Source organism: Bos taurus, chromosome 23 (genome assembly GCF_002263795.3).
Source record: "Bos taurus isolate L1 Dominette 01449 registration number 42190680 breed Hereford chromosome 23, ARS-UCD2.0, whole genome shotgun sequence".
NCBI lineage: Eukaryota > Metazoa > Chordata > Mammalia > Artiodactyla > Bovidae > Bos > Bos taurus.
Window position 1 is genome coordinate 10036634 of NC_037350.1, and position 13121 is coordinate 10049754.

At 44.8% G+C, this 13121-nt stretch overlaps 1 protein-coding gene across 5 annotated transcripts in view; it reads left to right on the forward strand.

Moving 5' to 3' along the window:
* MAPK14 (mitogen-activated protein kinase 14) overlaps positions 1-8961 on the forward strand; it is a 75331-nt gene extending 66370 nt beyond the window's left edge. For 2 of the 5 annotated variants that reach the window (XM_010818123.3, XM_010818124.4), the window contains exons 10-12: positions 294-372; positions 5007-5180; positions 6120-8502. In XM_010818123.3, coding sequence (XP_010816425.1) covers positions 294-372; positions 5007-5180; positions 6120-6187 — 321 coding nt within the window. In that variant the 3' untranslated portion in view covers positions 6188-8502. Of the gene's footprint in view, positions 1-293; positions 373-5006; positions 5181-5358; positions 6094-6119 lie in introns of those variants that run through there. The other 3 variants (NM_001102174.1, XM_059880390.1, XM_059880392.1) reach the window with 3 other exon arrangements.
* Positions 8962-13121: the final 4160 nt, after the last annotated feature.

Genomic DNA, 13121 nt, shown 5'->3' on the forward strand with positions numbered 1-13121 from the left:
TAAACTTCTGATCGTGTGACCAGAATGCTAATGAAAGGGAACTTAGCTGGTTAGCACTTTAGTTCACTTGAAATTTTAACTGGGAGATAGCAGGAATAAATAAAGATGATGATGGTAAATAAGAAGGTTAGGATGGCAGTGAGAGAGAAGTCTGTGATGAATATCCACAACATTCATAAACATTGACGCTAGCAGACTTTGTCAGTTAACACTTGCTCTATGACAGGACCAGGAATCTTTGAGAGCAGTAAAAATATTGAACAAAACCATTTTGAAAACCCTTTGTTTTACAGGCAAGAAACTACATTCAGTCTTTGACCCAGATGCCGAAGATGAACTTTGCAAATGTATTTATTGGTGCCAATCCCTTGGGTAAGTTGACTGTATCCTCGTCTTGTGGATATTGAATTGGCCGTGACGTAGTTAGGGATCCTCTGGACTAATATAGTACTGTTAATGAAATCTCGGAAGGTGATAAATAGTGCTGTATTATCCATGTTTGTGCTGTCAGGCTGTTTATCTCATGACATGCTTATAAATATATGATCACAGAATTTGATGGGGGAAGTAAGCGGAAACAGTGAAGAAAGGAGAGAAAGCAATGGGAACCCTGGGAGAAGAGACTGAGGGACATGGAAGAGAAGCAGAGGGAAGCCTGTGACCCGGTCACCACTGCCGTTGTTGGCGGAGTCTGCCCTGAGGCTGGAAACAGCCGAAGCACAGAGGGTGGTTGGCGCCCCACACGGGCGCCCCGCAGTGTGGCGCGCCCTGCCTGCGGCTCCCCAGTGCTGCCGAGCCTGTCGCCCTCGCGTCCTCTTCCCTTCCCCGTCCTCTTTTGCCTTCAGACACCTAGCCATTCTCTCTTCTCCATGAAGCTTTGAAGAATGGCTCCATCTTCCTTCCTGTCACCACCGTTTCCAGGGTCTTTGGCGAAGGGACGTGACAGTTGTGTGCTGCCTTGGCTGAAAAGGAGCTGCTTTGTTCCTTAAAACTGGGGGCTGGTGTGTACTTCTTTTGGTCCCCAAAAGTGGCATTGCCTGAGGTTCTAATCCCCTGACTCTAGGAAAAGATGGGGGACAGTGCTATCCAAAGGAAGGCAATGCCAAAGAACATGCAAACTGCTGTACGGTTGAGCTCATTCCACATGCTAGCAAGGTCATGGTCAAAATCACTCAAGCTAGGCTTCAGCAGTACGTGAACTAAGAATTCCAGATGGACAAGCTGGGTTCAGAAAACACAGAGGAACTGGAGATTAAATTGCCAACATTCATTGGATCCTGGAGAAAGCAAGAGGATTCCAGAAAAACATGTACTTTCTACTTCATTGACTATGCTAAAGCCTTTTTGACTGTGTGGATCTCAACAAACCATGGAAAATTCTTAAAGAGATGGGAATATCAGACCACCATACCTGTCTCCTGAGAAACCTGTATGCAAGTCAAGAAGCAACAGCTAGAACCAGATATGGAACAAATGACTGGTTCAAAGTTAGGGAGTATGACAAGGCTGTATATTGTCACCCTGCTTATTTAACTTACATGCAGAGTACATCATGCAGAATGCCAGGCTGGATAAAAAATAATCTGGAATTCAAAGATTGCCCAGAGAAATAATCAACAACCTCAGATATGCAGTTGTTGCCACTCTAATGGCAAAAAGTGAAGAGGAACTAAAGAGCCTCTTGATAAGGGTGAAAGAATAGGGTGAAAAAGCTGGCTTGAAACTCAACATTCAAAAAACTAAGATCATGGCATCCTGTCCCATCACTTCCTGGCAGATAGGAGTGGAAACAGTGGCAGATTTTGTTTTCTTGGGCTCCAAAATCACTGTGGACGGTGGCTGCAGCCGTGAAACTAAAAGATGCTTACTCCTTAGAAGGACAGCTGTGACAAACCTAGACACTATATTAAAAAGCAGAGACATCACTTTGCTAACAAGGGTCCATCTAGTCAAAGCTATGGTTTTTCCAGTAGTCAAGTACAGATGTGAGAGTTGGACTATAAAGAAAGCTGAGCGCCAAAGAATTGATGCTTTTGAACTGTGGTGTTGGAGAAGATCTTGAGAGTCCTTTGGACTGCAAGGAGATCCAACCAGTCCATCCTAAAGGAGATCAGTCCTTAGGTGTTCATTGCAAGGACTGATGCTGGAGCTCCAATATTCTGGCCACCTGATGCAAAGAACCAACTCATTAGAAAAGCCCCTGATGCTGGGAAAGGTTGAAGGCCAAAGGAGAAGGGGGCAGCAGAGGATGAGAAGGCTAGATAGCATCACCAACTCAATGGACATGAACTTGAGCAAACTCCAGGAGATAGTGGAGGACAGAGGAGTCTGCCCTGCTGCAGTCACAGTCGGACACAGCTTAGGGACTGAACAACAGAAAAATCAGACATGGCCCTCCCTATGACGAGAGTGGAGCAATGCTGTGATAATAGAACAATCAACCTTCTATTTTTCTGAAGTTGTATCTCAGTAGTATGTTTTTAAATCTCAGTTTCGGTCATTCCTCCACTTAAGGGTCCCAGCAGCTGTGCTTCGGGTTTAGTTTCATCCTTCTGAGAGCTGACAACAGCCTCTTCAGAAGTTGGAGTGAAGGCTAAGTGGCTTTACCTTTCTAAGTACTTTACCCACAGTGATTGCTGAAGAGGGTTTAGTGTTCCTATGATAATTCTTACAATAGCAGAGATGCTCATGCTCGGAAGTGTTGAGCCTGTCAGCCTTGGAGATGGAGAATGTGTCAGGGCTCAGCTGGATCACTCTCATGTCTAAGAATAAATCCACAGACTCATCAGGGGTATACAAAATTCTGCCAGGGTTGGTTTGGGTCTGTATCTGCCCTGGTTTGCTCTCACTGCCTTTGTATGATTTATTTATACTGTATTATCTAGTTCAAGGGTCTGTGAGAAGCTCTCTTTGAGTCATTAAGTACTGTATGATATTAGGAAGTTATATTGTAAGTTGGTAGCTTCCTTGTCTGTCATTCTGTTATGAATTTTTTCATCATCTCAGCTCATGTTTTAGACATGGCAGTGCTCACTGTGTGATTTCCTGATGGTTGGCTCAAAGCGATTTATTTGAAGGAGGGATATGTGTGTCCCAGCAGTTTATTGGGGTCACTTCCATCCTGATAAGCATCCCCCTTCTCTGGAATCGTGACATTTAATCCTTCAAAAAAGCTGGCTACCACTTAGCACTGTAGACTGCAAAAGGAGGCTTTGGGCCACCTGCTTCCCAGCACTGCAGTTCTCAGTATTTACACAGACCCGTCAGTCCACTGCCGAATGCTGGCGTCATATAAAGAGTCTCTTCTTACAGGCAGAACATGGTGTAACCTGACCAGGAACTCGTGCCCAGCATGTTAACCCAGCAGGAATACACCAACAGTGTAAATACTGACAGCCCTCTTTTGTCCGTCTCTGACTTCATGTGTCACCATTATTCTCAAAACATGAAATAAAACTTAAGTTGCTGTTTGATGCTTATGTATTTGTATCTGTCAAGGTCTTAGAGGAATCTTTTTCTTAACCTTGATCTTATTTATCAAGGTGTTGGTCATTTTACCCTGGGGTGGCAAAGACTCATCATATGGTCGAGACAGCACCTGATGAGGTTATTGTTTCTAAGAAGAGAATATATGTCTGGGCAATTTTCTGAGTGCTTTAAGGTGTAAGCTTATGAACTTGACACATAAATATTCACTTTGTTACTGCATTCCTTGGAAATCCACATTTCTCTTTTAGAAGAAATTCAACTCTGGAATTGAGCCTGAAGGATGGGGGTCTTTTACAGCCTCCAGTGTACACAGCGTGGATCTCTTCAGGAAAAGGAACCCCCCCACCCCCCCGCCCCAGCCCTTGACTACCCATCCCTGCCCCCTCCCACATTTAAAGAACAAACAAGAATTTGCAAAGCCGCAAATGCCTTTGCTTCACAAAAGTGACAACTGTGGTCTTTTATTATTTGTCCTCCCAGGCGCTACCATTCTGAAACTCAAAACATCATCATTTATAGGAATTAGATGGGAAAAAAAAAAAACACGATTCTGTGACCCCCAGCTAATGAAATAGTTGCTGGGAAGGAAAATCAGTGGATGCTGAAAGCTATAAGTGAAAGAAACTGATACCTAGTGCTGACAGGGTACTTGCTTAAGGCAAAAAAGAAACAGCTTAACCCAGTGATCAAATTCAGCATCATTATTAATGGGACAGATGGCCTTAAGGTACCATTAAGTACACAGCATCACCTATGAAATATTCTTGCCAAAAATGTTTAACCTAATTCTTACCAAATTTTAGATTTACCAGGGTTTTCAGGAAATACAGGGGATAGAGGAAAACAAGGGTACAGATACATGATAGCTCAAGACAGTTTTGTGGGGGAGTCTTTTCAGGTCAAAGTTAGGGAAAATGGGGGTTAGAGGCGGGGGCGATTATTCTAGAAATAGAAGAGACTAAGGAAACTCAACAAAATGCAATGCATGGTCCTTACTTGGATCCTGAAGGCAATGGCACCCCACTCCAGTACTCTTGCCTGGAGAATCCCATGGACGGAGGAGCCTGGTAGGCTGCAGTCCATGGGGTCACGAAGAGTCGGACATGACTGAGCAACTTCACTTTCACTTTGAACAAGTTACTAGATATAAAAAACACCTTTAAGATAATTGAAGAAAGCTTAACATGACCTGGATTTTAGATGATGTTTGGGGATTATATATTTGTCAGATGTAATAACAGTTTTATGATTGTATAGGAAGCCATCTTTATGGTGAAATATTTATAGGTAAAATTGCATGTCTGTAATTTTATTTTAAAATGATTCAGCAAACAATGTATGTATATATAGATAAAGATATAAAGTAGGTAAAATATAAATAATACATCTCAGAGCAGATACTTTGGAGAATGTTTGGGTATGAAGGATCGAAACTCTGTGTTTGCTTAATAAGGCATAAATTTTTGGTAATGTGTTAAAAACTCTTCTTTTTCCCTTCCCATCCGTGGTACTGACAGCTGTCGACCTGCTGGAGAAGATGCTTGTATTGGACTCAGATAAGAGAATCACAGCAGCACAAGCCCTTGCACATGCCTACTTCGCCCAGTACCACGATCCTGACGACGAACCAGTGGCTGATCCTTACGATCAGTCTTTTGAAAGCAGGGACCTCCTTATAGACGAATGGAAAAGTAAGTCATAGCAGGGTGAACATCTGCCTTTTTGAGAACCTAGATTTAAGAATCTTTCCTAGGTGAGCCACTAACCAAAGGCTGTGAGGGTGGGGGGAGTTTTTTCTGGTTGTATCCAACTCGTTAAAACTTGCAGTGAGGGTCTCTTCTGTGGAATGAGTATGTTCCTCTGTTGTAGATGACGCCCCTCTGGACCTTTGAGATGCTTCTGTCTGGTCTGATTTTGTGCACAGCCCCTCACGTCTGCATAGAGCTTTGAGGTTCTCAGAATTTCTGCATTTATACTATCTCTTTGAGCTAAGTAGGGAATAGGGAATCTTTACAGCTTTACAAACAATAGAACATTGAAGAGCATTTATATCTTATCTCTTAGCTTAGACCTAGTTAAGGATACAGCCAGAAATGGAACCCAGGTCTCCTAGACCCAGTCTCATATTCTTTTCATAAAACACAAATCCAGAACTTGAGTTAAATCCCAAAGCCAGGATTATCTGTTGCTGTAGCATATGGGGGGCTTCCCTTGTGGCTTAGCTGGTAAAGGATCCGCCTGCAGTGCAGGAGATGTAGGTTCAGTCCCTGGGTTGGGAAGATCCCCTGGAGAAGGGAAAGGCTACCCATTCCAGTATTCTGTATAGTCCATGGGGTCGCAAAGAGTCAGACACTACTGAACGACTTTTTACATTTCCCAAATAATTGGTTTGCTACTCTTAAGCATCTTCTCTAGAGAGCTTTAAAGAGGAGGCACTGGATGACCCAAAAAATTGTTCTTTTATATACATCCTTGAACTTTTGGTCACATGTTCACACACAAGCAATGAGGCCCATTGAACCAGTAGCCTGGACAGGGAGGGAAGGGACTTGAGCTTAGAAGTTAGGGTGGCTTCCCAGCAAAGTGAATGTCTAAACTCTCACATCCTACTTTTCCTTCCTGATTTCTAGGCCTGACCTATGATGAAGTCATCAGCTTTGTGCCGCCACCCCTTGACCAAGAAGAGATGGAGTCTTGAGTGTCTGGTTTCTATTCTGTTGATCCCACTTCACTGTGAGGGGAAGGCCTTTTCATGAGAACTCTCAAAATATCATTCAAGTGCCTCTTGTTGCAAAGATTTCCTCCGTGGTGGAAGGGGTGTGTATGTGTGTGTGTGTGTGCGTGCGTGCGTGTGTGTGTGTCTGACTTTGTGGGAGGGTAAAACATGATGAGCAAACTATCACAGTGACTCTACGTGGAGTGACAGATGCTCCGTGGCGGCCTCTGCTTGCTCTTGTTCATGAGAGGCCGCTAGGCAGGCAAGAGCTGCCACCTTGTATGGTTTGTTAAAAGCAAAGTAAAAAAATATTAAACATCCCAGACCCTGGTCATGCTTTTGCCATCTTGGCCTCTTCTGTGGCCCTGCCTTGATGCTGAGGGTCGGCTTTGGCCACATCCCACGGCGGCTCACACCTCCTGGCTGCTTCACACGGGGCGCCGTCCCTCATTCTGTGTCAGCCGAAAAGGACCAGCTGGCTTCTGTGCGCTAGGCCGTGACTAACTTGCTTAGTGTGGTTCTCGGAACTCAGCAGGTATACCTGGAACCATTAAATATGTTTGTGCCTTAAAAGGAGAGGAGAAAGTGTGGTTAAGAGAGTGCAGCCATGAAGTTCTGAGCCAGGCAAGTAGCCAGGTTGTCGGGCAGCCACGTGTGAATCCGGAGTAGACGGTGCCTTCGGAGGCAACGCGTGTGCGTGTGTGAGCATGCGTGGGTGTACATCCCTCTCTTCCTCCCTCACCCCGCCCCGCCCCGCCCCCAGGTGTCATCGCCATTCCTCTGCATACCCCACCTTCAGTGCAGAGATTTCTTAAGTACTGGCCCCAGTAGCAGAAGCTGGTTCCTGCTGTCAGTGTACCTCCTGTGTGCTCTTTATTCCTAGCAGAGTGATGATCTGTTTTGCACGTCTTGCTATTTGAGCATGCACGGCTGCTTGTCCTGTTCTCTTCGGGAGGCCCTGGTGCCAGGCAGGTTTGCCAGTGAAGACCTTCCGGGTAGTTCAGAACCCGTGTCACCTCGGCTGATGCTAAGAGCGGGTGACATCATCCTCTCTTCAGCCCCCAGTACTATTTTGTGTTGAACACAAGTGATAACTCCAGGTGCTTTTGATGTGAAAACTATGAAGAAATGGAACAGATGGATGTATAGCATTTCCATTCTTGCCATCTGGTTTTCAACAAACTATTTTTGGGGAGCCGTCAACCAGGAAAGATCAGGGTTTGTCCCAGGAATATCTTAGACTTTGGAAAACAAGTCATTCTCTTCACTCCCAGTAACCAATGCTAAGACATGCTAAAAATCAAAGTGAAAAATGAAAGCTCATGAGGCCAGAAACTCCTTTTGCTATCTTTTGTCTAAATATGATTATTTTTTAAAAAGTGATGAGGTATCTTTTCCACCCTTCTTTGGAAAAGGGTCTTCTTGGCAGCTTAACATTGACTTCCTGGTCTTGGTTTGGGGAGAAATAAAATTTTGTTTCAGAATTTTCTATATGGCAGGAATCCTTTGAGAATGTGATTCCTTTTGATGGGGAGAAAGGGCAAATTATTTTAATATTTTGTATTTTCAACTTTATAAAGATGAAATATCCTCAGGGGTGGAGAAGAGTTGTTTTCATAATTTTCTGAATTTCAGGCATCTTGTGATATCATAAGGGCCCATATATTTAAGCCTTTTATGAAAGAAGGAAGTGTAGATCCATTTCCAGTGTTGGCTGTGTGGCACAGTCTCATATTTGGGCCAAGATGTTTCCATTTCTCTGTCACGGCGCAGCACTGCCTACACTCCAGGGGGACAGGGTAGGACCCGCAAGTCAGCTGGAGCAAGAAGGAAGGAGGCAGCTGATGGTGATCACACCTCACCCAAGATCTGCCCCCTCTTTAAAGGAAAACGAACGCAAAGTCCTCATCTCCTTTATATGCAGTTCAAATCCTCATGATCCACAGCAAGTGAACTTTATCAGCCATGTTTTGTTGTAAATGCTAGTGTGATTTCCTACAGAAATACTGCTCTGAATATTTTTTTTCATAAAGGTCTTTGCACATGAGACCATATACATGTTAAGAGGCTGAATGTGCCAGGAGCCCGGACTCAGCTGGAGGAGCCTGTGGAAGAAGAGCTCCTTGGTTTCTGAGCACAGTGCTCCCATCTCCTGATTTCTCTGAACAGGAAACAAAAGAGAGAATGAAGGAAAATGCCGTCTTATTTGTATTCATGAACTTGGCCGTAATCAGTTAATGCCATATAGGATGTCATACAATACCACTGATTAAAATAAAGCCTATTTTTCAAATTTAGTGAGTTGCTCAAATTTATTGTATTTTCCTCTTGATTGTTTTTGTTCAGTGCACAATATAGCATTATATCAGTGGTCTTTCAGCTGCCGCCTGGCATATGTTTCTGACAGATCTTAATGTGACTCCTGTAAAATGTAGAAGATGTTGATAGAGCTCCTTGTGCAGTTTATGGTGAAGCAGATCAGACTCTTCAATGTGGGTGGGAAAAGCAAAGGACAAATAAACAAGATGTCACACTGTAGTCTCCACTTGGGTGTCAGAGCGGCCTAGGACAGGTCAGCATACTGGGGCCCAGGGACCAAATCCAGTCTACCTACCACCTGTTGTGTAGCCCCCTAAAAGTGGGCTTTTTACAGTTTTAAATGGTTGAAGTCAAAAGAACAATATTTTTGTAGCATGTGAAAAATAATGTAAAACTCAAATTCCAGTGTCCATAAATAAAGCTGTGTCAGAACACAACCACACATTTGTTTATGTATTGTCTGCGGCTGCTTTTGTGCTACAACAGAGTTGAAGAGTTGTGACAGAGACCATATGGCCTACAGAGTCTAAACTGTTTACTCGCTGACTCTTCACAGAAGTTTGCTGACCCCGGCCTAGCATTTAAATGTCCTTATCTGAAACATGAAGTTTGTTTAAGTATGAGTTCTTTTCAGCTCTGACACTATCTGTACAGACCTATGCTTTTGTTTAAAATTGTAGGGAGAAGTTTGGATGTGTACCCTGTTCATAGACTTTTGAGCAGATGTATTTGATGAGTCTTCTGTTGCATGGCCCTTGACCATATTCTTCAAAACTACTGGATTGCATCACAAGATGAAAGAGTCATGAGGTCTCACAGCTGTTCTCAGGGCCTGTATTGTGGCGCTTCCTTTCTCAGTCGCCCAGGAATGCTGACGGGGGTCCCAGGGTGGGTCGTGAGGCCCAGCCAGTGAGGATGTGAAAAGTGCAGCCGGGGGTTCTGTCCTGTGCTGTGTTGGCCCTTGACTGGCAGCTGGGAATGACAGGGATAGAAGGCAAAGCAGGCACAAGCTCGTGTCCTCATTCTTACCCCCGGCCCCCGCCCAGTGACTTCTTAAGGGGGTAAGAGAAAAAGGACTCCGTTTTCACATGTGATACATCAGTCCCTATAAAGAGCAGACCATTGTAGGAAATATTTTGCCTTTCCATACAAAATCAGTGCTGTGACACAGCCTTCCTCCTAGGCTGCTGAGAGCAGAGGGCCTGCTTAGCTCAGGGAGACGGCTGGCACCAGAAAAATTTCACCTAAAGGTGAATCCACTTAAAATGGGGACCAGAGTTTTCATTGTATATTGAGGATTGGTGGGGGGGGTGGGGGGTGGGGAGAGGAAGTCTAATGGGGACTTTCATCATGAAAACTGAACAGAATTATAAAAGCTTGTAATTTCAAAAATATTCAAGAGTTACATGATTATTTTTTTGAGTAAAACCATGTTTAGCATCCTACAATATTCTTTCCATCTCATTTTTGCAGCATAATCATAGAGGGAATTTTTTCCAAAATACATGAGATCTGGGACTTCCTGGCAGTCCAGAGGTTAAGACTCCACAGCCCCACTGTAGGGGGCACAAGTTCAGTTGCTGGAAAGGGCACTAAGATCCTTCATTCTGCTCAACAAGACCAAAAAAACAAAAAATTGAGATCTTCCTCAGTTTTCCTATGGACCTCAATCTCTTGATATTCACATTGTTCTTTTTTATAAGTGATCACCTTGGTGATCACCTTACACCTCTCCCTTTACTGTAACCCTCTGAGTCTGCCAGATCCCATAGTTTCCAGTGGCTTTGCTCAAGTTCATCAAATCCACTATTGGCAAAATTTGTAATTATTGCAATTAATCTGCATTATGTTTGCTGTTTGTCATATGCTTACAATATGATCAACTAGAGACTAATAAAAGACTAGAATGGGTACGATGGGCACTTGTTGGCTTATCTCATGCAGCCCATACTGGACCTCGCCCAGGTCCCAGTCCCCTCCCCTGCTTCCTTATCATCTGGGATACACAGGCACCTCTGCCCTCTGGAGAGCGGCAGGCCAGTGAAGGGCTACAGCGGCCACTTTGTTCCCCCCTTCAGTGCTTCTCGCCACAGCTTCATGCCACCCCCCCCCCACCCTGCCCCCGTGGCATTGCTCTAAAGGCACAGTGCTTTCTCTGTCACCCGGTCTTTGTAGGTGATAGTCCCTCTGCCTAGGACCCCCTGCCTTCTCCTTCCCCATCCTCTGGGCTAACTTCCCTGTCACTCCCTCTGTAAACCTTCCCTGAGCATCCCCAAGCTAGGACTAGGCGTGCCTTCTGTATGCTTTTTTGGTACTCATCTGCCTTGATCAGGGGTGGCACTGATCACATTGCTTTGCCATTGTCTGGTGTCTGTATCACCTGCTCAAGAGAAAAAAACATGACGCTTAAGGACACGAGCTCTGGATCAGTCTGCCTGAGTTCAAATCCCAGCCTCTCCTCCTGGTACAATCTGGGAAAATTATTTTTCTCTCTGAACTTACCTTACAGGGTCATTGTGAGGATTAAATGAGTTAAAGTATGTAAAACCCTTAGCATACAGTAAGTGCTCAATAAATGTTAGCTTAGGGCTGTATGTCCTTGAGGGCACAGACTTACACACTAGTATCCCTATCACCTCACATGGTACCTGACATACAGTAGGCATCTCATCTTTATTGACTGAGTCAGTGAATGACTGTCATTTTTTAATCACTTGCAATCATCTTGTCCTCTGTTTCCTGTTTTTAAAACTGCCAGTCCACAGAAGCAAAGACCATCTAAAGAAGAAAACCAAATATATACAGACTATCTGCCCTAAGAAACCGTGCTGTATGGAAGTTCCCAGTTTAAGAGATAAGTATTAGAATTAGTTTCTGATTCTCTTGGCGTCATCTTGCTTGTCATTCAAGTTGGATGCATAGCAACTTAATGAACTAGAACAATAATCCAAAGGTTATTAAAGATAACTGTTATTGAAGATGGCTGTTGTCCATGATCTAGATAATTTGTTTTCCCATCCATCTGCCACTTTAAAGCAAAAATAACAGGGGCAAAGTAGGGGAATTGGAAGTCCCTAGGGTATCTTGCACCCTCATTCAGCCATTCCACAAACAGCTTTTGGGTAAGTTCCACGTATCAGGCACTGAGAACATGGGAAAAAATAAAAGACTGCTCTTGGAGTTGAGGTTCTAATGGGGTGTAAGAGTCATAAATCATGACTGTACCGCTTGCTTCCCTGGCATCGCAGAACAGAACCCCTGAGCGTCTGGTGCTTGTGGCCATTTCTGGGCCAGATGCAGCCTTTGGTTACACCCTCCTGGTGCTCAGCAGACAGGGAGTGGGATTGTTCTGCGGGAGTCCTGGGCCTGTGTGTCCTCCCCGGGTGTTACCTTCACCTGATCAGCCGGCTCCACTAGCGGGCTGCCAACCACACGGCCGTCTGTTTCCGGTTTGAGGTGTGACGTCATTGTACCCCGGCACGAAAGCCCATTCCCATGCCGCCATTGCTCAGACGTGACCCATCGCACGCTCACGGCTCTGCCCGGTGACCGAGGTGGTGACTCTCTGATAATAGCTGCTGACAAGGTGCCTGTGGTAGGGAGTGTCTCCATCTGGAGGCTGTCCTCCCCCCGCAGGCCCCACCCTGCTCCCTGCTCCACCCAGCCTGCATGGGAGTCAGGTACCCACTCTACCGTGTTCCTGTAACTTCCACCAAGCTTAACTAGTGTCAAGGCACCTACTAGGGTACTTTTTCTAACAACGTATTGTTATTGCTCTTTCATGACACAGATAAAACATGTTTATTGCTGAAAAGTTTTGAATGTAGCTATGGAACATCTATTGTCCCACTACCTGGAAATGATAGCTGTTGGCAGGTTGATGTAACTACTAGAAAATTTTCCTGAATCTGTAAATGTATGTAACATTTATAAAAACAGATGCTTATTATTCAGTCATCTGTGTCAACAGATGGTGTTGAAACAACTGGACTCCCTCCTTACCTCCCTTTAGCCACGATCACGTCCAGGCAAATCGAAGATTTAAATGGAGAAAGGTGTTTGAAGCATATCCCAAGCCCAGAAGCTGTAAGACAAAGGCTAATGAACTTGGTGACACCCAGCCTGGCAGGATGTAGTAAAGGTGGAAGCTACCCATCCCTGTGAGCCTGCATTATGTGTGCATGCTAAGTGGCTTCAGTCATGTCCAACTCTTTTTGACCCTATAGACTAACCCAACAGGCTCCTCTGTCTATGGGATTCTCCAGGCAAGAATACTGGAGTTGGTTGCCATGCCCTCCTTCAGGGGATGGACCTAGGGATCGAACCCACATCTCTTATGTCTCCTGCATTTGCAGGCAGGTTCTTTACCACTAGCGCCTGGAAAGCCCATAAAGTGAAGTTGCTCAGTTGTGTCTAACTCTTTACGACCCCATGGACTGTAGCCTACCAGGATTCTCCGTCCATGGAATTTCCCAGGCAAGAGTACTGGAGTGGGTTGCCATTTCCTTCTCCAGGGGATCTTCCCAACCCAGGGATTGAACCTGGTGTCCTGCATTGTAGGCAGACGCTTTACTGTCTGAGCCTGCAGGGAAGTCCG